Source organism: Salminus brasiliensis, chromosome 1, assembly GCF_030463535.1.
Source record: "Salminus brasiliensis chromosome 1, fSalBra1.hap2, whole genome shotgun sequence".
Taxonomy (NCBI): domain Eukaryota; kingdom Metazoa; phylum Chordata; class Actinopteri; order Characiformes; family Bryconidae; genus Salminus; species Salminus brasiliensis.
The window spans coordinates 39,103,528-39,130,677 of NC_132878.1; the positions used below are offsets into that span (position 1 = coordinate 39,103,528).

General features: G+C 43.9%; 1 protein-coding gene across 7 annotated transcripts in view; it reads left to right on the forward strand.

Moving 5' to 3' along the window:
- sash1a (SAM and SH3 domain containing 1a) overlaps positions 1 to 27,150 on the forward strand; it is a 292,885-nt gene that overhangs the window by 230,968 nt on the left and 34,767 nt on the right. For 5 of the 7 annotated variants that reach the window (XM_072679097.1, XM_072679105.1, XM_072679134.1 and 2 more), the window contains exon 2: positions 18,861 to 18,989. In XM_072679097.1, the coding sequence (XP_072535198.1) occupies positions 18,861 to 18,989 (129 nt within the window). Of the gene's footprint in view, positions 1 to 7,155; positions 7,692 to 17,187; positions 17,236 to 18,860; positions 18,990 to 27,150 lie in introns of those variants that run through there. The other 2 variants (XM_072679120.1, XM_072679141.1) reach the window with 2 other exon arrangements.

The window sequence follows — 27,150 nt, forward strand, 5'->3', positions numbered from 1 at the left end:
CTACAGGTGTTTACCACTGACATGTTGTTGCTTAAAGGTCTAAAACAGTACTTTCATTCTAGCAAAAATAAATACATATTATTATTTATATTTACATTTTATAGTAATGAGTGAAAGACAAGGTAATATGTCTGCATATACAAAAGCTGACAGCAGAGGGGAGTGTTGAGCTCTGTGTCTGGCTGTGCGTTTATGAGAGAGAGAGAGAGAGAGAGAGAGAGAGAGAGAGAGAGAGAGAGAGAGAGAGAGAGAGAGAGAGAGAGAGAGAGAGAGAGAGAGAGAGAGAGAGAGAGAGAGAGAGAGAGAGAGAGAGAGAGAGAGAGAGAGAGAGAGAGAGAGAGAGAGAGAGAGAGAGAGAGAGAGAGAGCTCTTATCTAAGGGAGCACTACATGTTGGCCTCAGTATTGAGTAACACTGACTTTTTGTCCCAGACTGTGTGTCCTCAGAGGCGTTTAATTTACGATTCAGTCACGAAACAATGAAGAACGTCTTGTAGGTCAAGGATATCATACAGAACATTTGAAACCCCCGCATCCAGAACCATCATGCTAACTTGTGAAAACATGCAGTTGAAACAAAAAATGTTATCAGCTCCTCTGAGATGCAGTCTGTTCCCAAACATCTGTCCCAGTGCCCTGCTACAGTATGTTGGAATTCCAGCGTTTCCCATGATCTAACAATGCTGAAACCTAATCGCTCACCACAGACTCCCTTTGGGATAACATGTGCACACATACACACGGTCACGCTCACACTAACAAAAAAATCACGGAATTCCGAAGAAAAAGTTTTTTTGGAGCACAAATCCTTGTGGAAATCTGATCTACTGAGCTGCTAGGTGCTATGTAACCCAGACTGGGAGCTGGACAGATTGCTAAGCCAGGCTAATTGCTCTCACACAAACTCACCCAGGCTGGTTACAGTAACAAAGCATTTTAGCTCACCCATACCAGCGTATGTGACCTCTCCACCTCACTCCCCCTAGCCTGTGTGCGAAGCAAAAGAAACGTTTATTTGTCATGCACTTTTGTGATGCAGTTGTTCATTGAACATTATCATTGACTCCTTGGACCAGGTGATCTTCTTCCATTGCTTCCAGTTCTTACACTGGAGTGGCCATTGTAGGCACTTTCCGAGGCGGACGGGGGTTAGCATGGGCATTCTGACTAGATTGTCTTCAAAAATCTACCTGCATATCCTTGTCTGTGTCTCTTAGTGGTCAGACAAGCACAGAAAATTCACACTCCTTCTGCCCTGCTTCAGTGGCCATATGGGCTGTTTACTAAAAGACAACAACAGCTATTTTGCTCCAACTCCATGCCGTCATTTTTATTTAGAACCTCTTGGCTAGACTAGCATTTTGGCTGCAGAGCGACACAGATTCATCTACACATCAAGTATGATGCTCGCAACGGCACAGGCCACTTGCACAGGCTACAGCGTAGACGCATAAATCATGTTACATTTGAATCATGTTACACAGGAAGGAGAATATAGTGTTCCAAGTCTTGCCCAAGGACTCCTATTGGTGTAGAGTGGTGGCTTGTCCGGCCAGGGATTTGAACCTCAGTCTTCCTCTATGCTACATCAACCATGACTATTTGGCCCTTGTCAAAGTCAGTCAGGTCTTCTCATCTGCTCATCAACAAGAAGACTGTTGCTCTCTTCATCTGTGGATGGTCATAACATTGCCCGTAACATTGGGTGAAATGCTCCAAGACTACTTGCAATTAAACCTCTTCTTATTCTATACAATTACCCTTTCTAAGGTATAAGGCTTTTTGTAAGACAGTGACTGAAAGCCAGCTGGCAGATTCTCTGCATATGTCCGCTCAAGCTTTTGCAATGTGTTGCAAAATAGTTTCATATGAAAGACTGTGGCCCACGCTCACATACGAGCACTTATTTAGACAATTGCAACCTACAGCAGTGTGATTATACACCCATGTGTGCAACACACGCATAGGTACTCATACTTCATACATAGTTAGTTTGCTTTCTGTGGTTGTGCATTGTGTTGTGCACAGTTGGGTTTGAAACCCCTCGCCCTGACCCAGAAATACAAACACACCCCACACTCGTCTGTCTTTGAAGTTAGCTTTGCCTACACTCTGAAAACGTGCCCATATTTAGACTGAACAGAAGGTAATGTGATACTACTGGAGGGCCAACAATAAAAGGTGGAGAGTTCTTTGAAGTGGAGGAGCCACTCACAGGTCACTTCAAATCCACTCTAGACTTTCCAGGTGAAAGAGGGACGTTAACATGGATTACTCACAAAATTGGATTTACTATCTGTGGTGTGGAAATACTGCCAAGATGTGGTTGCGGGGTGCCTCAGCCTGTGGAAAGTCCTAATGTGTGAATAACGGCCTCACCTCAGTGCCATGTTCTGTGCTCTCTATGCTCTGTTCTCTGAGTTCATATGTTTATCATATACACAGATTAGCCATAACATTAAAACCACTCTCTTAAAGTTGAAGTCAGTTCTTGAATGTGTGGGAAACAGGAACAATTGACAGGTTTAAAGGTCTGATCCACTTTGACAAGAACCAAATTGTGATGGCTAGGGTCAACTGGGTCAGAGCATCTTCTAAACAGCAGGTCTTGTAAGGTGTGCCCAGTATGCAGTGGTCAGTACCTACCAAAAGTAATCTAAAGGAAGGACAACCGGTGAACCAGCCACAGAAAAGGAACCCAGGAGATTTAGGTTGGGTATTTGTCAGATACTGGGTGTGTGATTTCTTCTGATTGGTCTGACTCATCTACAGGATCTTGTTTTAATATATTACTGCTTTCAGTTAAAGAACTGGAGCAAAGAAATGAATGGCATATGTTTGAAATTGGTTGACGTTGCACAGTAGGTAACAACACAACCTTCCCTAGGTGCAGTGCATCTGTTAAGTGGTCCCCTTAATTCTTAACGAATGTTGGGTTACATGTAGCTACTATTGCAAGGCAGCTTTTTTGGACCCTTCCACTCAAAACTGATTATGGCTATCAGATTGGTTCCACTTGATATTTACACCTGTGGTAAGAACAGTGCAGGTAAGTCCAATGTTTCATCCTCAGCATGTGCACTTGATCAGAATGGGTACAGGGAGTTCCTCCACTGAGCCACCACATCAGTAGAATAGCAATCAGGCCTTTGCAAGAGAACCACTGTGTGTGTGACACACAACAACCAGTCCCATCAGCCCTGCAGGTGCGGACAGAGAGAGAGAGAGAGGGTCTGATGGTCTGATGCATTCTGATTATTGGTGGACAGAAACAAGAAAGCATGGATGGGAAAAGTAAAGAAAAAAAACTAGAAAAATGTCCTGGTTGTAATTTTTTTTATTTATTTTTTGATTGCACTGGTTTGATGGTTTATGGTTTTGGCTCAGACTGAATGGATTTAGATGATGCATTGTTTCACACAGCCACAGCCAGGTAGCAGGAGGTTAATCTTCACAGCATGTCCAAGACTCTGTTGACGATGACTTCACTGCATAACCCTAAAATAGGCGCGTTATATTCTCAGGCTATGGAGCCTATGGACTTTTCCCATGTTTAAAGTCGGACGTATTTATAGGTGGTGTGGATTAGTTACAGCTGTGCTAGTTGCTTAAGTTTGTGAAAGTATGCGAGTGTGCCGTTTCCTGCCTTTGTTTCCCAGTTTTGAGTTACTTTCTACATTCTTTGGGTATCATAAAAGACAGAGGTCATGTGTGTCATCAAGGGGGATGCAAAGCTTATGCTGAACACAAAAAAGGCCTGCAGGTTAAGAAACCACATGCAGTTTCTTAACAAAATACCTTTACACCTGTTAGAAGGGGTCTTTGATTATTTAGCAAGGAACTCCCGCAAAGTACACTCATACAAACACACACACACACACACACACACACACACACAGGTTAAACAGCCTTCCTCTAAGCAATGACCCCTCCGTTTGAACAGGGCAGGAGGGGGCTCTGCTCTATTGTTTTCTTATCATTACGGCCCCACAGGATGGACTGTATTCAGAAAGTGAAAAAAGCACAAGAGCAATGCATCTGTGGCACAAAGTCGATTAGCATCAACAAACATTTTGAAGCATTTCCCTGGGCCTGGTCAAACAAAGGAAACCCTTTAGCACTCACCTGCCCTGTGACTTGTCCTGTAAGTATGTACACCGATCAGCCATAACATTAAAACTACTAACTTGAAGTACAAAAGAAAAAGGCCTAGCAGGAGAATTTTAACTACTTTGACAAGAGCCAAATTGTGATGTCTAGGCGACTGGGTCAGAGCATCTCCAGAACAGCAGGTCATGTGGGGTCTTGCTGGTATGCAGTGGTCAGCACCATAATAATAGTGCTCAAAGGAAGAACGACCAATGAAGCGGCAACAGGGTCACTGATGCGATCCATGGAGGCCCCACCTCACAACTTACAGGACTTGGTGACAGATACCACAGGATGTCTTCCGAGGTCTTGTGGAGTCCATGTCTCAATAGGTCAGGGCTTAAGAAGGACTTACAAAATATTAGGTCGGTGGTTTTAATGTTATGGCAGATCAGTATATATAGGAGTAATATGCTGTTCTCCTAATTTTACCAAGGCCCATTTTGAATTGATTGGTTTTGTGACGTTATTAAAATCAACTCATTTACATATAGCCCTCTGTTGAGCCTGCAGCTCCGTCCCACCACACCACACTATGAGCCATGGGCCATTATTTTCTAAAGAAATGTGGAAATGTGGTGATATGTGACATACTAAAGGGCATCCAGCTGTAAATAATAATGAAAACAGACACTGTAAGCATGCGCTGTCCTGTATTGGGTTAACAACCAAATATTCCTGGGAGGGACCATGTGTCTGTTTATGCATGCATGCAAGAATGAGAGCGAGAGAGAGAGAGAGAACATGTGTTTAGACTGTTAGAGCTGAGCCTGTTCAGCAGCTGTTGCAGAGGCCCGGCCTGTGAAAGTCATTCTGCCCTCCCTCTGCCTCGGAGCTGTGTGCGGATTAGAGTGACTCTGTGAGTGACTGAGAGAGGTCTCCGTCTGATGGCAGAGATACACTAGTCATATAATCCCCAGAATGCCTTATCTGGTGTCCAGTTGCAGCGGGAACAGGAATGATGTAATGTTCTTCACATCTCTTTCCTCTTGGCCTTTGTGCATGTGTGTTAGTAGCAATCATGTAGGCATTTGTTTCCAGTAGAAAGTAGATGACGTCCTAGATCCCATTATTTCCCTTAGTTCCATTAATTCCATTAATTATTATGCACAAGACTGCATAGGGGGCTATGGGTTATGCATGCAGAGAAAGTCAGTATTGCATATACGGAATTCTATCTGCTACATGTGTGACTACTGAGGAATTCTCTCACTGTTCTCACATGCTCTGGCTCTCTCTCTCTCTCTCTCTCTCTCTCTCTCTCTCGTTCTCTTTCTCCCTCGCTCTCCATTCTGGCATTTGTCACAAGACTGTACAGCTGTTGCTGCTGCTTTGCGGAATGTCTCTGGCGAAAAACAACAAGAGGGAGAGAGAGTTAGGGAGAGAGGGAGATGGAGAAAAACTTGCTTCATTACAAAGGCCAGGCCCGACAGCAGAACAACTTTCAGCGCAAAGTTTACGCTGTTCCATTTCACACCGTCTCGTACGTCCTTAGTGCCCTCAGCGGGATCCAAAAGTCTGAGGCCACACTGACAATCGGTGATCTCTTTTCAGGCAAACCTGGTTATAAACAACAAAAAGTTAGTGGCAAAGTTATGGCAAGTAAAATGAAGATGATATATTGATGATTATGGACTATTGCAGGTCAATACTGATACATATCTTTTAGATGATTCCTAGGTGGATCTATCATTGTATTCATTTAGTTCTGTACAATTTGACAGTGAAATGAAAAGAAACCCCAAGATATTTGAGCTCTCAGAAAACCCCCACTGTCTCAGACCTTAATTATCTTGCTATCACTATGGCTAAGTTTTCACAGGAACATTTAAACAAGCCTGATACATTTTTGGAAAAATGTCATGTGAGCTGATAAAGTAAAAATAAATTGCCTGGCTGTGACTTTCTGGCTGATGAGCAAAGGTTTAGCTTGGAGGAAAGGGTTTAGAATTTCATGAAAAGAACACTTCTCCAACTGTTAAGCATGGGGGTGGATTGATCATGCTTGTCCGTGCTTGTGTTGCAGCCAGTGACAGAGTGAACGCTGGTAGCTGGTAGAGAGAAGAATGGATTAAGTTACATACCAGCAAACTTGTCTGTAAAAAAAAAAAAAAAAGTTGAAAATCAACAGAAGATGATAAATAAGTAAATATCCTAAATACACCACAAAATCTATAATGGAATACCTTAAGAGCTAAAAAGTTTTACCATGGCCCTCAAAAAAATTGTAAGGAAGAACGGGTGAAAATCTCCCAAACAACTGAAAGACTACAAAAAGCCTAGAATACTTGCCAAAAGGGGTGTCTATTTTTTTAAACTGAAAAATTTCAGTCATCTTGCTTTAAAAAAAAAAAAAATTCCTTCATGTTCCTTCATCTGCTCACTCAGCTATTCACTGCAACAGGTATTCTGAGCAAGGGTGCCCTGACTTTTGCATGTCACTGGATAACATGCAACTTTTGCTCTGCATTCACTCCACGCGGCTCCCCCCGGGCTTGGCGGTAACGTGAATAGGGGGATCTATTACGTCATGGCGCTGAAATATTTCTCTCACGCGCTTTTTTGTTTTGAGAGGACAATAAAGTTGCTTTGTCCCTTTGTGTTTCACTGGCGGCGCGAAAGCAAGGCTGGAAAAGCAACTAGGGAGCACAATAGCTTTTCAGATGACCTTACTGTCGTCGAAGTTTGCCTTTTTTTTATATAAAAAACCCCCCAAAACAACCAAAACATCAGAAAGTTTAGATAGTAGCTCGGCGCGGCTAGCCTGAGCGACCCTGCAGGAGCGGAGCGCGAGCTGCCGCTGGTGTTTTGGGGAGGAGAGAGGAGTGGAGGGAGAGTCCACTCACTGTTGGAGGAGGGACCGTGGAGAATTGGGCAACAAGAGAAGACGACTGGGAGCGTCTGTGCTGTTTTTGTTCCTCTGCGGAATAGTAATCCCCCCCTTTGTTGGACTTTAACAGGGTTTGGAAAGTTGCGACGACTAATTGGGGTTGTTTTTTTAAGTCCGCCTTGCAGCGAAGTCTCCCTAAAATTTCGGATTGGTTCGCGCCAGCGGAGAGCCAAAGCACGGCGCTCGGCTTCGGTGTGGACTAAGCTGGAGTAGCAATGTCAAAGTAGTTCAGAAAGTTTACCCAACTAAATCCACAGCTTTGTATGTCGGAGGAAAACGGCGCTGGCTTTATGGAAGACGACCGGACTCCAATGGAAGACCTCAGAACCCAGCCTGGAGCTCTTGGGCCGTCGTTGTCCTTTATTAGTGAGGGCAGGTTTGTTTTCGTGTGTGTGAACTGTTGAGGAATGGTGGTCGGAGCACTTTACCTGACGAAAACAACAACGACGACGACGACGACGAGGTTTATCTGCGTATATCTCCCCCGAGAGTCGTTTATGGTGGCGGATTAAAGTACCGGAGTCAGTCCTTCTAATAACCCCCTCAGTACGCTCGCAATGGACGCGGACCAAGCCTGTCCCGAGGAGGCGCAGGCAACCAGCGCTGTGGCGGACAGCTTCTCTCAGCTTTGGTCGGACGTGATGGGGATGCTGGTAAGTGTGGAATTAGGGGGAGGGGGTCGGGGTCACAGGAAGGTCATAAGAAACCTTCAGTCTCGGGGCTCTTGTAGAGGGGGGCTTTATTGTGGATGTGGTGGCTGTAACTGTGGACGCATGTAAATGAGGACTGAGGCGACACCGGCTATCCCACCGGCTATCTGATCAGTGTTTACTCCTACACCACACACTCGATCTGCAGTCCAGACACTCTAGAGTAAAAGGGGCACAAAAGTCACACTGGTTGCTGAGTTGTAATGATCAAGGCAGGTTGTAGTAAATCAACAACTTTGGAAAGTGTGTTTAACCTGAGGCAGTTCAGTGGGACGCAGGTGATGCAATGGAGGCTGAATGATTACATATACAGGAGAGTCTTTCTGCAGTGTCATATTTACTGTGGAAGATGCTTGAGGTGAGCACTTTGGTGAAATTCCAGCGCAGAGCTGTGTTGGACTGTCTCACCAGGTATCCGCATACAGCTGGCCAAATGGTCTGCAATGTCTGTTAACTGGAGGTTCCCCCTCACAACACTTCAGCAACATGCTTCATGTGCTGGAAAACCAGAGGCGCTTACTGTGTTGAGCATATCATATATAACTGGATTTGATGGAACTCCGCTGTTCCTGTTAATCCGTTTCTCTGGTCACCATGCAGGGCACAACTCTAGCCGACTGCTTTGACAACAAGGGGGGGCTTTGGTGGAATGCTTATCAGAAAGGGTATGGATGTCTCACTGCAGCAGAGCCTGGATCACGGCCCCCAGAGGCAGAAAGTGAACTCGCTGGAAGTAAATTGACGGGGCTTTGAAGGCTGAGGTGCAATTGTGACATGTATGTGGTAATGTGTGTGTTGGTGAATGTGTAGAATGCTGTGTCAAGGCTTCATCAATCAGCGCGTGAAAGCTCCTGCCAAACACAGAGAGGAATTTCTGTAGTCAAGTGTAGAAGTATTTCAAAAAAAAAAAAAAAGATTAACCATCACTTACTTTCAAATGTTAACCACTCCCGTCTGTGACTTCGCCTCAACTAGTGTGTGCACAGTGGTGCAGTGGGGACTGAAATGGCCAAATATTTAATAGTAAGGCATGGCAATATATTGAACACACACACTTTTGTTATTGTGGACACTTTGCAGAGTTTTTTGATACACTATATGCACAAAAGTATTGCTTTTCTTTAAAATAGTTGATCCTGCTTTTTTTGGAGTAACTCTCTCTACTGTACTGAGAAGGCTTTCTACTACATTTTGGAGGAGCAATGCTTTGAAGATTTGATTGCATTCAGTGACGTGTGTTAGGTGAGATCAGGATGTTGGATGATCACCACCCAAGCTCATCCTCAACTCATCCCAGATGTATTGAATGGAGCAGCATCATTCCAGAGAAGACAGTTCCACTGCTCAACTGCTTTATACCCCTGTAGTCCACGCCTGGCATTAGGCATGGTGTCAATAGGTTCATGTTTATCTGCTTCAGAGTGTCCTATTCTATTGACAGTACTTCTCTACAGGGACTAGATAAGCTGTGTGTGTGTGTGTGTGTGTGTGTGTGTGTGTATTTGACACACATCTTCAATGGGTGCAACTTAATGTAGCTGAATGCATTCGTTAGAAAGCGTGTCCCCAAACATTTGGATATATGATAGATATGGAGCAGCTCTGGTTTCACAAACTCCAAACCCCTGCCGAGTGTCTACCAGAAGCTCTACCAGGCCTTGTATACTGTATAGTCAACACATGAGAAAAGTTTACATACACATGACTTATATACACAAGAAAATATTGTGTAGTGTAGAGTAGTGCAATCCTGTAATGAGGAATTATTCAAAGTAAAAGTGAAAATGCATTTTCTTTAAAGCTACTCTTTTACATTCAGTTTTCTGGTTAGTCACATGGCCACAAGTGTATGTGCCTGCTTATAAAACTATATTCAGCTCACACCAGTGCTCCATAATGTTCTCCAGCTCTCAACAATTCACTACCTCTCCTAATGTTTATGAACACCGAGCTCTGAATGGTAACGTATCCTCTATCTTTTGGCAACCAGCAGGGTGATCTATATATATCCAGCTCTCAGCGTTTGCGCTGCTTTTCAATGGCCTTTGTCTGAAGGGTAGCAGAACTGTTTGCCCTTTTGAGCACCTCCCTGGCTCAACTGTTTTGAAAAGATAGGTGGTTATATTATGGCTGGGTTGTGAGCTTTGGCTCTGCATTGCGATAGCGTTGTAGGATGCCTGAGCAAAGGCTGCTCCATCATTAGCTGTGGGCTAACCTTTCGCGTACGTGTGGGCTTCAGAACGAGCCCGATCCTCTGTGGGTTGGCCAGGTTGAAGAATGTCGGGCACACAGCCAGTAATGGTTTTAGATCAATTAACGAGTAGACAGGCCAGGTCATGCTTCATCATTCTCTGGTTTTATTAGACCTTGGGCTGTGAGATGCTAGCCAGTAAAGGTCCTGTTATACTTTATTGGCAAAACAGCCAATAAGAGGCAGACTCCATAGATTAGAACATTGAGCCAACTCCTGACTGGCTGCCTTTGCTAATCGGAATGCGTTCCTGCTAGCGTAATACTAGCAGGCATCCTGAGATGTTTGCATTAAGCGTAAGCATGGCATGCTGAGGTTTACCAAACTGCAGGCTATGCTCAGGGAGCGAGTTCCTAATGAGCATACCTCGCTTTGCGTGTCATTTAAATGTGGTCACACCACGTGTGAGCCCCCTTTACATGTGGTTCTGGGCGAGTAAACTTGACTTCAAAGCCACTTAACTGTCTGCTTCCCCCTTTTAAGCAAGTCTCACATTTATATAGCCTAGACGTCATGGTGTGAGCATAGGAAGGGTGCTTTTAGTCCTATGTCTGTAGGCTCTAAACATGCGGACATTCAAACAAAAAAAAAAACCCATATAACACACTAGGTCCGGAAAACCTTCCCTTTGTGTAGAAAGTGTCTGTGTGTAAACATAGGGTGTGTATGGGTGTATTATTTCACAGATTTGGACTCGAGTGTCTCTTCTTATCTCTGCTTGCTTATTATGTTAAAGAGAGAGGAATCTACTGTAGATTAAAGCTCACTGTATTAGGTGGCTTTAGCATTGCGGCTCCTCCAGGCTTGGCCATGGCTACTCCACTGGCCGGTCCAGTGACTGCAGTGCGGGACTTCCCAACTTGGCCAGCATGTTTCCTCCTGGAGGGCACTGTGGCCAAAACCTGATCAGGTCTGTGTGTAGCAGACAGTCGCTCTCTGTCCTTCTGCAGCACTGCTCTGAAAGAGAGCTCTGATCAGTGCGAGTGAAGACCTCCCTAACCTAATCAAACCTTTAGAATTAGATGACTGTAAATGGCTGTGTACAAGGGGGATCGGGGCCTTACCTGGCAAATGTTAATTTATTGGGTATTGGCTATTTTACAGTTCTAGTGCCTTAACTGTATTTGCCAATATATCATGCCACCCTAAGGAAGAGTAAAAGCAACAGATCTGATGCCGTAGCAAGTGTTCGCCCCACATTCTGTCTCAATCGCCCGCTGATTTGATTACTTAACCTTGGTTTGCTCAGTAAAAAGTACCAGTTGTTTTCGTTTCGGGATGTGAAATATTTAAAAGACAGAAAGAGGGTATAAATAGAAGAATAAGAAGAAGAATATGGATAGAAAGAGAAAGTATTGAGTGTAACTTCTTGCCTACAGTTTCACTGGACTCACTGAGTCAGCAGTAAAGCCGGCCTCGGTGGAAGCCACAGCTCTCCTGATTACAGTTAATTCTCAGTCTAGAGCACTGCCCACAGACCACTGCACAGACAGGACCTCTCCTTGCTCTTCTCTTCCTGTTCTCCTCACCTCCTCGTTTTTTTCCTTCCCTCTGGGCCATTCGGGGGCCCTCTTCTCTCTGCCCTTGCGGATGTCCTGAGGAAGCCCCCCTGATGAGGGTGGGATAGCACCTCTGACTCCTGGTCTGCTCCTTTCTCTCTGTCTTTTCCCCGGTGCATCCCGTCCAGGCTTGCTTGACGCAGCTTCTGCCTGTACCAGCTTCCCTCCTGCAGGGCGGCACCATACATCCCACTACCTCATGCTTCCTGAAGCATCAACCCCCAACCTTTTGCTTCCTGTTCTTATTCAGGATTTATAACATTTTCAAATATGTTAATCCAGTAAGAGCTGGTGGTCATCCGACAGTGTAGTGATGTGTGGAGTAAAAAGTAAAAAGTATTTAGTGTAGATAGTATTAATAGTTTTGTTCTGCACATAGTTAAAATTCCTCCCCTCACTCCTGGGTTGTTTAACTGGCTTAACAAGTGTCGCCTACTTTCCCTGTTTCTCAGATACTTTGCAGTCATAAGAAAACATTGCAGCGAAGGCATCTTTGGAGTGACTTTATAGTCTTCAATATTCCCTTGATTTTACAACCAAAAAATGGTGATTAGATTTATGGTGTCACTGTGTATGATACCTTACTGCTGCCTTATGACCCTATAGTCCATGTATTCCTGTCTAAGCATTGGTTTTCAGTGTATTATGACCATGGCCCTCTCTGGAACTCCTTTTTTATGTTTCTCTGCAAACGGAGGACACGAATTTCACTGTGATTCACTGTGATTGCTAGTTGCTAACAAATTCATGTGCACTCAGCACAGGCAATTTGCAGTCAGGCCTTATGCATACTTTTCATGCACCTCTTAGCTTAATTAGCTAGTAGTCATGTAATCTTCATTTGCAAACGTAGCAAAGGTGATAACTTGGCTCCAAGCTACAGATTTGCCATTTGAACTAATATTGACACTAGGATATGATTAGACTGGAAACTGGAATTGGCTGTTTTTTTTTTACTGTAACTATCTATAATTCTCACCTTAACACGGTGGCCAACAAACTACAAAACAGCAATAAATATATAATAATAAATGTCTTTTCTAAACAAGTGTTCAATTGTAACGGCAGTGTAATATATTTTCCTTTTTTATTTATGTTTAAATGGTGTGTATGATTTTAAAATATATTTTTCAGATTGGGTCATTGTACCATAAAGTGTGTAAACCATAGCACTGCCACTTGTCATCTTTTAATAAGCTCTTTCAGAATGCCTGAAGCCCTTAACTGTGGTTGTGGAACTTAATAACAATGTCATCAAACACTATATTTTGAGTTCTGTGTGAGTGTACAGTGAATGTTTTCTGGACTGTGGTTTGTACAGCCATGCCCATGACCCTGAAGATAGTCCTAAGGCTAGGCCTGCATCCTTAAAGACGACAAGTTTGTGTGGAGCATACTTCCCTATCAGAGCAAAAGCCACATTCCATGGTGAACGACCAGCATCTGGTAAACATAATTTTGTATGGTGGAGTATGGAGTACACTCACATTTCCATATATTTAAGTGTAAAAAATAGAATACTGATGCCCTCCTCAGGACTACTGAACTCATTCACTTGCAGCCAAACTACATAGCTACAGTGTATCCTTTTAAATTGAACCAGCACATTTGTCATCATGTGAAGGTATTTGGCATTGGTTAATGTGCAAGATTTGAATAGATTTCAGGCCCCCACTGATTAGGTATTGAAATGTGCTTCCCTAGATTTTCTTCCTTTAGTGATTGTTGTAGCACAATAGCAGTGCAGTATGAATGTGGCATGGCTGTTTGGTTTGGGTCAGTGGACTATGCAGAAGAAAACTTAATCTTGCCTTATAAAACCATTTCCTGCCTCTGTTAGTGAGCTGTGCTCAGTTTGTATCGTCATTTAATACAGGCTGGACTAGCAGCTAAAAGAATGACAGGAAATTGGGTATAAAGACTAAGGCGTTCCACAGATTTAGCCTCCTTTCTATTAGATCTGCAGTAGGAGGTAGATGAAAGCTTTTTCTTTGCATGTATCCTGGTGGTCAGAGAGCAGGGCAAGAATGCTGGGTAATTGATTAGCAGGCATGCCTTGCAGCCACAGGTCAGAGGTGAAAACTAGAGAGCTTCCATGTTACTCCTCCTCTTTGACAGCCCCTTCTCCCTCTGTGCACCTTCACTTTTCAGCGTTTTACCCCCTTTTGCAGTGTTGCGTGCATTAAATATGCCTAGTCACTTTCACAGTCGCTTTCACTATGTGTTCCTGGCACGCTAAAGCTGAGTGCAAATTGACCAAATGAAATTCCACATGCTGTAGCTTTCATGCTTTCCTGCAGATTTGTCCTCAAACTTCAGCTGGCTGGCCAGCTCTCTCAGTTGTCAGGCCACAGTGGCAGGATTGCGCAAACTGCACTAATCTTTAATCTAGCTTCATTCTCATAAATGCTGGGACAGTCCAACACAAGCCTTTCTAGCTCCTCACTCCTCCTCCACGTCAAGAAACAACCCGCCCTTGGGAATAAAATGAGCTCATTAAGGGGGAATAACAAAACGATGCGTTCCCTTTATGTTGTTACACAACTTTTGGATCCAGGTCTGTCTTGTGGGAGGGTGTGGGCCATGAGTAAGCGTTTTGCGTTTTGAGAGAGGGCTCAACTAGATTGGTATGAGCTGCTCTGTCCTCTTAAATGTTTAAATGTTACTTTTCAGTACATTTTAAAAGTACTTTGCAAGCTTCTATAGTGCGAGCAAACAGACTGAATGTTGACCTGTGTAGTTCACCAATTGGCCATGCAATGCCACTGGGCATGACCAGGCATATTGAGAAAATTACCTTACATTACTCATCACAGGTGCCACTAGAAGCCTAGGGGCAGCAATATGCTTGCTTGTCTCTTTCATGTGCAGTAACTAAATCTTGTTGCCCTTTAACTCTTCAATAAATTAACCTTAGCTGAAAATGGAACAAACTAAAGGGCCTCTTTAGTAAGTAGCTTTTTTTGCTCATTAACTCCAATTACAATGGCCTTGTCTTTCTATTAGTGTAGTCATAAAATCACCACTGCTGAAGGAAGGAAGAGTTGATCATTGATTTGTCTGTTTGCTCCTTGGCAAAAAGCTTACCTTGGAACACTTAGAACAGTTCTTGAGCATTCCTTTAATGCAGCTTTTACTTCATCCACAGGCCTCATTTTGCAAGGGGTTGTTTGGAGTACCCTCACTAACATTGTTCTACAAGGACTCAGACGTTCTTCCTCTACGGCTCCCACTAAATAACACTTTCGACACTTGCAGTGCAGTGCAGTGAGAGAGGTTGGCTGTGTGTTTGTATTCTTGTGCTCTTAAGTGAGGGTGGTGCTCTGTGTGTGTGTGTGTGTGTGTGTGTGTGTGTGTGTGTGTGTGTGTTTACACAGTGAATCACACTGCCCAAACAAGATGAGTGCCTGCTCTTCAAGTCTTCGTTATGCTTTTGCCATACTCATTCATACATATCAACGCATACAGGCTAACCGTAAGTCAGATCTGCAGTTCAAAAGGGTTGATCAACACATACACTCACTGCTACTATAATGATATAGTGGGAGACATGTGCTGCAGTGAATGACCAGGCCTTGTTGTTGTTGTTGTTGTTGTTATTGCTCTGTAAGGATGTGTCAATGGTCCATAAACGGACAGTCTGTCCCTCCCTCTGTAACGGCAACATCCCGTCTGCTGTCTGTCGGTGCACTTCTTGTTTTATAGATCTCGCTCACTTACTCTCTCCTGTATTCCTCAATATAGAGTTAGGATTCCAGATTTAGCTTTAAATGGGAGGTTGGGCAGATCTGACTCTTCCTTTACTGTCCTGCCATTCTCTTGCCTCGCCTGGCCACTGCCCAGTAATTACACAGATTCTCCAGCCCAGCTAGTTATGTAGCACTAGAAAGCGTTGCAACATCACAGGTCTAAAGAGTGTCAGCTCGTCATATGGCACAAGGCTGGCATTCTTCAGATATGCCAGACGTCCAGCTTCGTCAAGTCTTTATAATAGCAGTTATCAGGAATTAGGAAAGAAGGTAAAGGGAGGGATTCTCTCCAACATAATATTATTATTATTTTTCTTTTCCGGTTACCACGCTAGCGCTCTGCTGTGATTCTAAGAAGATCCAAGAACTTCCCATCTCGTTTGTTTATTTCTTGGACAGTAATTGATGGAGGGCTTATGTGCCAAACTGGTCGATGATTACTTTTCGAGCAAGAGGAATTTCTGCAGCATTGGTATCATGTTTTTGCTGAATACTTGGTGAGTCCCCAAGCCAATCAGCATCCACACGCCAGCAGATCGGAATGCAGCTCTTGGAATTTCTCTGTGCAAGGAGTGTTCCGCTGGGAATGTCAATAATCTGAAGCGATGTGTTGGGAGAACCGGAGAACGGGATTCAGAATGGGATAAGTATCCTCTGTAGACTGGGAAGCAAATGAATTGTGATTAGGTCAACTTTTGACACCTCACCAGAGCTTCACATTCAGTGTTTATTTTATTCATTTATTCAGCTTCATCAGTGCTTCCGCCTGTTGCATAAAAGCTCGGAAATGATGGAGGGTGTCTGTTATGTGTTCTGCTTTATATTAGTGTAGTTTTGACTGTTGAAGTTGTAAAAGTCGTTCTTTTTCATTTCATTCAAAGGCACGTGATGCATAGTTAGCCTTATGTAAACCAAAATGTAGCCTTCAGCCCTGTCATTTCAAACGTTTGAACCTCAAAACTAAACACTCGTGTGTTGATTAAAAAGTCTCTGCATGTTTCCAGAATTATACAGAGCGCACAGTTGTTTTAAAGCAAAGCAGCAGCAGCATCAAGAATAGGCTTGAAAGGTGTCACGGAAGGCCCGGTTTGGGCACATGGCCTTTTATCTAGCTAGTATTTACATTTACATTTACGGCATTTAGCAGACGCTATTATCCAGAGCGACTTACAAAGTGCTTTGCTATTTACCCAAGAAAACCTTCGCTAGTTAGAATAGGCTAATAATTCAAAAGATACCTCTAAGCTTAGACATTGCTAAACACAATACAATAAGGCGACCATAGAACTATTCGTCCAAGTACTCTCTGAAGAGGTGGGTCTTCAGTCTGCGTTTGAAGACAGAGAGCGACTCTGCTGTTCGGACACCCAGGGGCAGCTCGTTCCACCACTTTGGTGCCAGGACAGAAAAAAGCCTGGACGCTTGTCTTCCGCGGATTTTGAGGGATGGCGGGTCAAGCCGAGCCGAACTTGAAGCTCGAAGGGCTCTTGGTGCGGATCGGCTTTTGACCATTGCCATCAGATACGGAGGGGCTGGTCCATTCTTGGCTTTGTAGGCCAGCGTCAGTGTTTTAAATCTGATGCGGGCAGCTACAGGAAGCCAGTGGAGAGAACGCAGCAGTGGAGTGACATGGCTAAATTTTGGGACATTGAAGATGACCAGTGCCGCTGCATTCTGGATGAGTTGCAGGGGCCTGATGGTGCGCAGAGGGAGACCAGCCAGAAGAGAGTTGCAGTAGTCAAGTCTGGAAGTGACGAGAGACTGAACAAGCACCTGGGTGGCCTCTCTAGAGAGGAAGGGTCGAATTCTCCGGGTGTTGTACAGGAGGAATCTGCAGGACCGAGTTACGTTTGCAACATGACTTGAGAACGATAACTGATCATCCATCACTACACCAAGGCTTCGGGCTTCAGTAGAGGGAGTGACCAGTGAGTTCTATAGTAGTAGTATTTGTCACATTACTTAATCCACCACGTACTAAGCCCTATTTAAGAGATAGTCAGCCCATTTATTATCACCCTGGGCCATCAAGACGCCTACAATGAATTCCTGTTGTATGAAGAACCATTTGACCAATTGTCATGGTTATATATAGAACCACTTCCATTACTGAATAACCCTTAAAGACCCTCTGGTTTTAAGAGTGTAATGTAAAAGAGCATCCCACCCATATCCAATATCCAAGTTCAGATTCATATCCACGCCTCACCAGCCGTCTCCAAGCTGTATATCTTTAAGGGGTTCAGAACATTCTCTTTGTGATTGGGGGTGTGAGGCCCTCAGTTTCCTACCGCTGGCCCATACACACAATGACAGGATGTGTGTGTTTGGCAAAGCCATTGCCGGGCAGGAAGAAGGCATTTCTGTTTGACTTTTCAGTGCTCAGGACTTTAAAGGCCATCTGGAATGTGCAGGGGTTCGAGGCCAGCCCAGGGAAAGGGCTTCTCTCTTTTCTTTTCTTGAATGACAGCCGTGGCTTTACATCTGCAGATACTGATATGGGCTACAGTTTATATTTAACCCCCCCCCCCCCCAGCTGCATCTTTTGAGGGTTAATAATAATTTTCTAGAGAACTTACGCTCACCTCACTGAGTTGCTGTTTCATTAGACGGCAGCTCCTCCTTTTCCTGCGTTTTCTTACTGTCAGGCCACTGAGGTCATTTTGGCGTGATTTTTAACGGCACTGGAGAGCAAGAGACACCCACACAGCTTGTCATTGACACACGCACTCAAAATCACACGTCTGCTTGCTGAGGTCATAGGCAGGCAGCACCAGAGTGAGGGTCACACGCTCAGTTCAACTCGCACACCCAGATAGCTGTCAGAAGTGGTCATTGTGCTGCTCAGTGTGGATGTGTGCATGTCTGCTTTTGAATTTGAGGCTGAATCTCTCTGTGTCAATAAGAGACTGCCCCTGGTCAGGACACAAAAAACAGCTTTCAGCTTAATTACAATGAGTTAATTATAACGGCGCTAAACAAACATACAAACTTAAGTGTCAAATGCATAAACAGTGGCAGGGTCACCCCAGGAACGGACAAGCACGTAAATCACTTGTTCTGAGCTGGAGAAAGACGCAATGAGAAGAACGTGCACAGTCACTGACCGTGCTTCTGAGTAGTGTTTTAATTTGAGGGTGTGTTTGTGTGTTTATCGTACTGTTCTTTGCTCTTACATGTTGGCTGGCACCGTTGTTGGGAGCCTAATTAAAATTGTGTATCAGTAGCAGAGCTTTAGTAGAGTTTGTATGAATGCACATGGCTGTGCATGTGTTAACCAACAGGTAGCACAGTTGTCTGGAAACAAAAGGGCACCTCAAACTGCATGCGTCATGTTTTAATGCACCATTGGTATATGCAATCACCTAAATAAAGATTGGTCGCTGACTTGCCCAGTACTGTTTTGTCTGCCCTGCCCCAAAAATAAAAGGTTTTCTATGTCCTATTAGGTTTTGGTGTCCTTTTTCCACAGTTCATTGTTCCGTGACCTTTAATGGTGGTCCATATTGTAGCCTAATCAACTTTGTCTCTCCCTCTCTTTGTGTGTGAACAGGATGGTTCTTTGGGTAATATAGATGATCTGGCCCAGGAGTACTCAGAATACTACAATACATGCTTCAGTGACGTCAGCGAGCGCATGGAGGAGCTACGTAAGCGCAGAGTTTCTCAAGAGCTAGAAATGGTGAGTTCATTTACTCATAATATATATTATATTGTCCCTCCCACTATTATATTAAAGTGTGTATATATATTTGTATGTAAATGCTTCCTTTCCCACTGCACATTCACGTAGCATACCGGAGCGTATAAGTAATAATAAAGAAATATGAATGAACAGATGGTGGTTCTCTTTATAGACACTCAGTGCATCAACACTTAATAGACCTGGGAAGCTCCACATGAAAGCTTATAAAGTTGGAGGGTTTGTCTGGAAACCATTAACACAGTCAAAAACACACCACTTAACCGTTGTTTTGGAAGACTAGTGCCCTGTTGCAACAGGTTTTGTAACGTTTCGTCAGAATTAATCTGGCAAAAAGGCGATCATTCAGTCCTGCTGTGAATAGTCTGAGATCGTGCCTAGTACAGCATGGCAGTCATACTCACTCGTACCAACTAGGTCAACTAGGTTTTTCTTTCTATCCAGCAGAGCTGTCCAACTGACCTAAATACACAAGCAATACTCAAGATTTTCCTCTTTTCTGATGATGAAGAATGCTAAATTTATTAGTGCCGCTTAACCTGGCTGCCTGGTATCTTAATTGCAGCTTTGACCATAAAACCAAACTTGGCCAACTCGGCCGTGGATCCATGCTCCTTGGATATGGAAATGACAGGAAACCACAACATTTTTCCTTCAGTTTAGTTCAAATACACTTCTTTTTTTTTTTTTAACAAAATGGCCTCTGCAGACCTATGATCACATCACATTTCAAGAACTGTCCAAGAACATTCAAAAATAAAGGCACTTGTCAGCAAATCTCTCTCTCTCTCTCTCTCTCTCTCTCTCTCTCTCTCTCTCTCTCCTCTCTCTCACTTTCTAGCTCTCTCGTTCTCTCTGTGTTTGGATTGTCTGTAGGGTTTCTCTCTGCAAGTAAAAAAGGCCGCTAGCTGGGTTTGTTTTTGTTTACTTTGTGTTTTTGAAGACGGCAGCCGTGGCTTCTCGCACTCAAAGCGCCTGTGTTCTCAGCCTCCATCCCGGGGATGTAGGCTAGTGGGCCACCCCAGAGGTTGCTAAGGAACGGGCGGTCCTATTAAAACATGCAGCTGGAGCTGGCATAGCCTGGCCAGTGGATTTTTTTTTTCCCCTCTAAAAGAAGCAAAGAAAAAAAACATGAATTGAGAGAAAGAAAACATTCTAATGCTCCTGTCAGCTGTGGTGTCTGACCCTGGGGAGGGCAGGCCGTGTTGGCTAAGCATTCATAACACAAGGTCACAGTTTTATTTATTTATTTATTTAGTTAGTTGTTGTTGTTGTTGTTTGTTTTGTTTTTGTTTTTTTGTAGCCCAAGTTTTCCAAAGTCCTTCATAAGAATTAGGTGTAGTCTGGGACTAGGCTTAATCCTTGTCCAGGTAACCAGATTAAAGGTTTGTAGACACTTGCGGCTCCAACGTTGCGAGTTTTTTTAACAAACTGTACTCATCCACTAAGGCCTTACACCACATTTTGGAACACTGCTGTAATGATTTGATGGCATACAGCCATGAGAGCATTAGTGAGATTTTTAGAGTTTAAAAAAGCCACTCAAAACTTATCCCAGAGGTGATTACTGGAACTCCAGCACCTTGGAGGAGTCCACTGCTCCACAGCCCAGTACTGCAGGGCTTTATACACATCTATCTACTGGATGGCATTGTGCGTTGATGCTCCTGAGTGACTGAACTCACTTATTAAAAGAAGAGGTGAGCACATAATCTGTCCTTGCTCCAACTCAAGCACTCTGCTAAGTAATTAGTTCATTCAATTATCTTTCTTGCTATTGAAAAACAGCTTTAGCCAACTGGTATGGGGTATGGTATTATTTCTGGTAAACAGCTTTTAATATGTTAAGTTATCTCAAACCAACAAATGAAGCATACTGAAAAGCTTTGGGTGCACAAACATTTGACGGGCATGATACCTCTCATGTGAAATAGTTCAGCGGTTAGGATGCAGACAGCTTGAATTAAGAAGCTGTTTTTCACCGCACTATTGGCAGTGTCTCTTCAGTGAGCATTGATTCATTTTTCTGTAGCACTTTTATTATCCATGCTGACTCCTTTAAAAAGGGTTTCCCAGTTAATAGTGGAAACTTAATATGGCAGTCCACCGAGACCAAAGGAATGAAGCGTAAAGACGAGCCTGAAAACCTGCCATGAGGTTTGTGTTGAGCACTGTGTAGGTTTGGGTTTTTCCCACTGTTATTGATTTATCAGCCCATCAACTGATCATGGTAAAACAGTCTGAAAAGACTGCATAGAGTGTACACTCTCAGATTTCATTTTTCAGGCCTAGCTTAGTCCTAGACTTAAAGCTTACTTCTACTGCTTTACTTTGTGTCCGGAAAACCAGCCTTCTGGTGACAGAGGAAGTATAATCTGGGGTTGACAGTGAAGTAGGTCATCTGTGTCTTTAGCGTCTTTGGTTTTGTGCCATGCTGAAGAGAGAGGAAGTGCTAAGCTGGACTTGCCACAGACTAGGGAGAGACTTGGCTAATGGAGACTAGGGCAGTTTGGATCAAATGATGGGGATTTACTGGGAACATTAGTGCGCTGCGCAGCTGGAGAGGGCTGCTAGATGAGTTAGAACAGCAGGAAGGCTAGCTCCCTCTTCCTCTCTTTCTTCTCCCTCCCTTTCCATGCACACTTGCATAGCAATACTGCAGGGCTTCATTCATCCAGATTTTGCCCGATGTAAGATTTGTCTTTTTCCTTGCACATTAGCTTTTTATCTTTGTTCTTAGGATGCTGTGTGCATTGATATGTTCATCAAATCAATAAGCGATCCACACTTAAACTGTTTCTATTTTTGAGGCCCTGTTGGCTGTCAGCATCTGGCACGGCACCTTGCTCTTTTTGCCTCCACTGTGGATAAGTAAAAGGTGAGAAGGGCAGAAGGAAAGGCACATTGTGTCTTGAAGCAGGTGGCTGCCGGCCAGACGTACGCTGAACTCCCTCAGGGCCAGTAGCAGGTGATTATGTCCATGCTGATTGGCTGTTTAAATGCCAGCCTAATGGGCTGATATTTCTGCCTCTCCTCAGAGACGTGACCTTTCTGCATCTCTTTTTTTTTTTTTTTTTTTTGTTGCTCAGACAAGGTTTGGTCCTATTTCTTCGTTTCTTCTCCTATCTCCTCTCCTCACCCCCTGTCTTCTATTTTCTCCTTTCCTCTTCTCCCATCTTCTCATCTCTTCTCTCCTCTTCTCATATTTCCTCATCTGTTCTCTTCTTCTCTCCTCTTTCAACCCTCCTCATCTCTCCTCTCCTCTTTTCTCCTCCCCTCTCAACTCTTCTACTCTTTTCTCTTCTCAACTCTCCTTATCTCTTCTTTTTCCTCTCTCTTTCTGCTCTCCCCTCCTCTCTTCATTCCAATGCAAGTAGGCAGGCAGCTAACCCCTGTCCTTTAGGCATGCGACCCCAGGCCGGCCTTAGGAGCTGGACACGCAGTCCGAGAGAGTGAGGGTGAAAGGTTGTCCACTATAACCGCACACAACAGTGAATGCCATTGTGATCGTGGCAGGAGAGATGAAGTGCATTCAGTCTTTAGCTGAACAGAACATAAAACACTCACACAGTCTACACTGTGGGGTCTGTGTACAGAGCAGGGCAAATGCTCACCACTGGAATTCCCTCATTGCATGTGCTCCTTTTAACTTTTAAAGGAGAAGTTCACAGTGCTGGTTTGCTTTCACTTCTCTCTGCAGTGCTTTCTATTACCGCCAACACGAGCCTTTCTCAGATGCCCCAGACACGCGAATCTAGATCGGAATTTCGTCTATTTTCGATTCCTCACACACTGTACAGCAGGTTTTTCCCCACTTCAACCCAGAAAGGACACAGCACAATGAACCCGAGCATACTCTTAATGAAGTACACATGATTCAACTCATTCTTCTAATGAGAAACCCTTTTTTTCTGTCTGTCTCTCTCTCTCTCCTCCCGTTTTGTATCTCTCTTTTTCTCTTTCCTCCTCACTCTCGGCTCGTTGGTCTAAGCACTGTGTGATGATAAAGGCCTTAAGAAAACATCCTGTGACTAGAATGTGCTGTATAGTTAATCCTCATCATGCTCAGACAACAAAGTAGCCCACCGCACGGAACCCACCTCTCTCCCCCCAACTCTTTGCCTATCTCTCTTTCTATCAATCTCCATTCATATAGCTCTACGCTCTCTCCTCTCTCCATCATTCATGTAGCTCTGCTCTCTCTAATCTCTCCATCACTAGGCACATTCAGCCTAAGCTGGTGGGCCGCCTGCGGCATCAACCACTAAGCAAATGGGAGATGAAGTCATGTGTGCCTTGCACAACCGTGTCCAGATACAGCCCACATCAGCACAATGCCACTGAAATCACTATCAGTAAACTGTGTTTACTGTGCAGACTAGCGGCATGATAAATCTTTGTATTCCTTATTGCCGTCATACCTACCCTTCGTGATTGTGGCCACAGAGAGTAAAATGTAGGTCATGGTTGACAATGACCAATGTTGTCATGGTATTGCCAGTATACCTTTTTTAGGTTTGATTGTAGGCATCTTTAGATTTGTGCTATGGAATGGAGGATTGTGTAAATCAGTTAGCAGTGGCACAGACTTTAGAGAAGATTAATCAGACATCATCCACACGTTGTCCCCACAGTGTATAAACCAGACATTATCCCCATATTGGTCTTTCAGATCAGGCATTGCCCCTCCATTGGATCTTTAAATCAAATCAAACAGTGTCCCCACATTTTAATCAGCCATCATCCCCACATTACATAAATCAGACATTGTTCCCACATGGACCCTTTCATTTATACATTGAATCAGACACACTGTCATCACTGTCTCCACTCAAGCCCTTTACGTCCAACATTGGCTCCACTTGGACCCCTGAAATCAGACATTATCCCCTCATATGCCCTTTAAATCAGACATTGTATTTGTGACAGATGGAGATTTACTTTATCCCTCATGTGATCTGTCTCTAGCATCTCTCTAACATAGATCTGTCTCTCTCTGACTCTAGCATCAGATCTACTCCGCATGCAGACATGCAGCAACGAGCCATGCCAGCTGCCTCCGGTCACAGTGCACCACCCAAGCCATTACAGGCCAATACCTCAGGCAGTCTTCACTCCTCCTGCCGTAGCTAGCTCACTTCTGCTCCATCCAATCAACTCACTGCCTCTAAATCTCACTCCACTCGGTTTGCTTGTATCCATGTTATGAGTGTGATGTATTTTATACGAGTCACTGACGGCTTTGTCTGCAAATGTTTAATGAGTTTAGGAGTGGCTCGTAAGAGTTTTAGTTTTCTTCTTGGGAAGTACTCTTTTGTCATGCTCTGCCTTATTGCTGTTTTTCTTGCTTTCTTTCACACCCCCCCCCCCTCCCTCCTGTGCCCCTGTCCCTGTAGTTCAGGTTCAGGCATGTTATGTTGTTGTGTTGTGTCCTGGGGCATATCAGCTTGAGTTCATTCCTGTTTGATACTAGGTTAGGTTGTGGAGGAGAATGTTGTAGACTCACATGATAAAATGATCTGGGCCGCCTTCTGTAGGGTTGCCATTTCGGAGAAATTATATTATGTTTTAGAATCGAATTCAATTATATTATATTTTAGATTTTAATAAAATTTTATCTTTTTACAGGAAATCTTTTTCTACTTCTTGATAGTTTCAGTGAAATGCATGGAGAAGTGAAAGTTATGATATGAAGCATGTAAGTAAGGTCGCTGCAAAGGGAAAATGTGACTCCGAGGACAAGGACATTAGGCAGTGTGTGTGGGTTGACGTGTCCATGCGCTGGGAGTTGTTTTGGCAGTGACGCTTTTGGAGTGGCAGTACAGACCAGCCTGACCTGTGTTTGTGTGGAACGTAATGATTAGTCATGTGTACTGGATGCTCAGGTAAGTCTGGCTCTTCCTGGCCTTCCTGCTCACCCACCTGTGGTCTCTGCTGACTCGGCCTTCTGAAGCCTAGAGTCTCCATCAGTTTACCACAACCACATCCACCTACAGCACACTGCAGCTGCTCCAAAGCCTGTTTATTCAGACGGACACCGTCTGTCTGTGTGTATGTGTGTGTTTACTACATATTAGGAGTGTAATGACTACCTACCATTAGGTTCAATTTGCAGTCCTAGGTTCAAATCTGTATTTTTACAAATTTGAAGGAGTTTCAATTCCTGGTCACATATCAACAGTACATATTGCCCCATTTTTGCATTGCAGTTTTACAAGGTGTTGATGCATTGTTACACCCCTACTACCTATCCGTTCATTCCACCACTGTTTTTTTTTCTCCCTTTTTCTGTCTTATTGTCTCTTTAGATAAGGCGGAAAGAAAATTGCTGTCCGCATTTGGTCATGCCATCTTTCATGAGTTTTGCTTGTGCATTTGTGTTGTCGTTGTCTTTTTACTAGTTTGGCTATGGAAGGCCTGCAAAGTATTTATAATTTTAATGAGAGAGGAAAAGTTCATATTTTTAAATTTCTCTCTCCGAGCACTTTTTTTATGGCCTTTAAAAAGGCACCGTTCTTTTCGTCTTTTCACTTTCGCCAGTCCCCTGAGGCCTTGTGAGCTAGATGACTTCTCAGAAAACTGTTCTTCTGTCCTCCTGTTAAACTGTCAGTTTGTGTTTGGAGTGTGTATTTGTGTGTGTGCGTTGTGCCATGTACACTGGTTGCAGTGTGATGTTCATTAGGCTAAAGGTCTTCAGTGAGAAGCAGCCAAAGCCAGTCATGCATAAGCAATCAGCATCAGCAGCACTTCAGTAAAAATCCTTTACTTCAGTGGCCCTGCTTCATACCTACTTCTCCTCTGCGCAAAACCATACACACGTTATAGAGCAACAGACATGGACAAAAGGACTTCCTATTTCCCATGAGAATGCAATGCTTTATAGAAATTAGGCTGGGAAGTGGAAACAACAGTCGGAGCATCCCTAATTCTAAGTGTGTTCTGACTGAGCAGGTATTCAGTGTCAGTTATTGTGGATGTTCATTGAAGTTATACTGAGGATGCTGATATCAGCCTGCCTCAGTATTACATCTGAGTCAGTGGGTGCAGAAACGGACAGAACATCTTTGTGCACTCTGTTTCTGGGTGAATGTATGTTTTGGATGACACTGTGTGCAGAGGTGTGTGTATAGGCAGCCCTCTATGGTGTGTTTGTTTGTGTGTGGTTGTGCCAGGTGGCCGCTGATGTTGTCGCTGACCTAGCAGAGTCTCAGTGGAATACAGAACCTGAATCTGTGTTTGTGTGGGTTTTGTGGGCCATGCAGGAAAGACGAAGGCCTCTGTGTGTGTGTGTGTGTGTGTGTGTGTGTGTGTGTGTGTGTGTGTGTGTGTGTGTGTGTGTGTGTGTGTAAAATTCCCCTTATGGACATTTTGTCCAGGAAAGCAACAAGTTTACAGCACAGATTCTGATTTACTGCACAGAAGCTTCCGGACTATACCAACAAACCCGCTGAGAGCTAAAGCAGATGAACGGAGTGGCGGAGAGACAAAACATGCATGTGTGCGCACACACACACACACACACCCACACATTGTGACTTAAAAATTCTCTTTTTCTTTGAGGAAAATGCTTTGCTTGCTGGAACTAGGGTTTGATGCTAACTGCTGAGATAACTGAGGGTCTAGACCGAAATTTTCCAGAGTGCCGTCCTGAATTTCTGAGGCCAGCGGTAACACACATGAATTCACCGTGTCCACACACACACACACACACACACACACTGTAGCCCCAAGTCAGCAGATGATTATATCCAGGTGGAGTTTGTTAGTGTCTGCTGTTTAAACAGAACTAATCTGTGCCACTGTCTCAGAAAGGTCACTGGCAGCCGTCCTCTTTATCGAGTTAGTCTTTCTCTTATATGGAGCTTAGAACAGTTGTTTGAGGTTTGGAGAGTCATCCAAGTCTTCTGCCAATCAAACTTCACAGCCTTAAGATACAGATAAGGTGAATTCTGTTTACAGTTTTAGATTAGATGTAACTTTGTCATTGAGAAAGTACAAGCCGAAGTGCAAAGTATCAAACATGTAATTAAGGGAGAAATTGAACACGCAGATATTAAATAGAGAAAATAAATGCAATATATGACCAATATGAGTGTAGTTGAGCAGTTAATGTAACTGTAATGTAACAGTATGCTGGTGG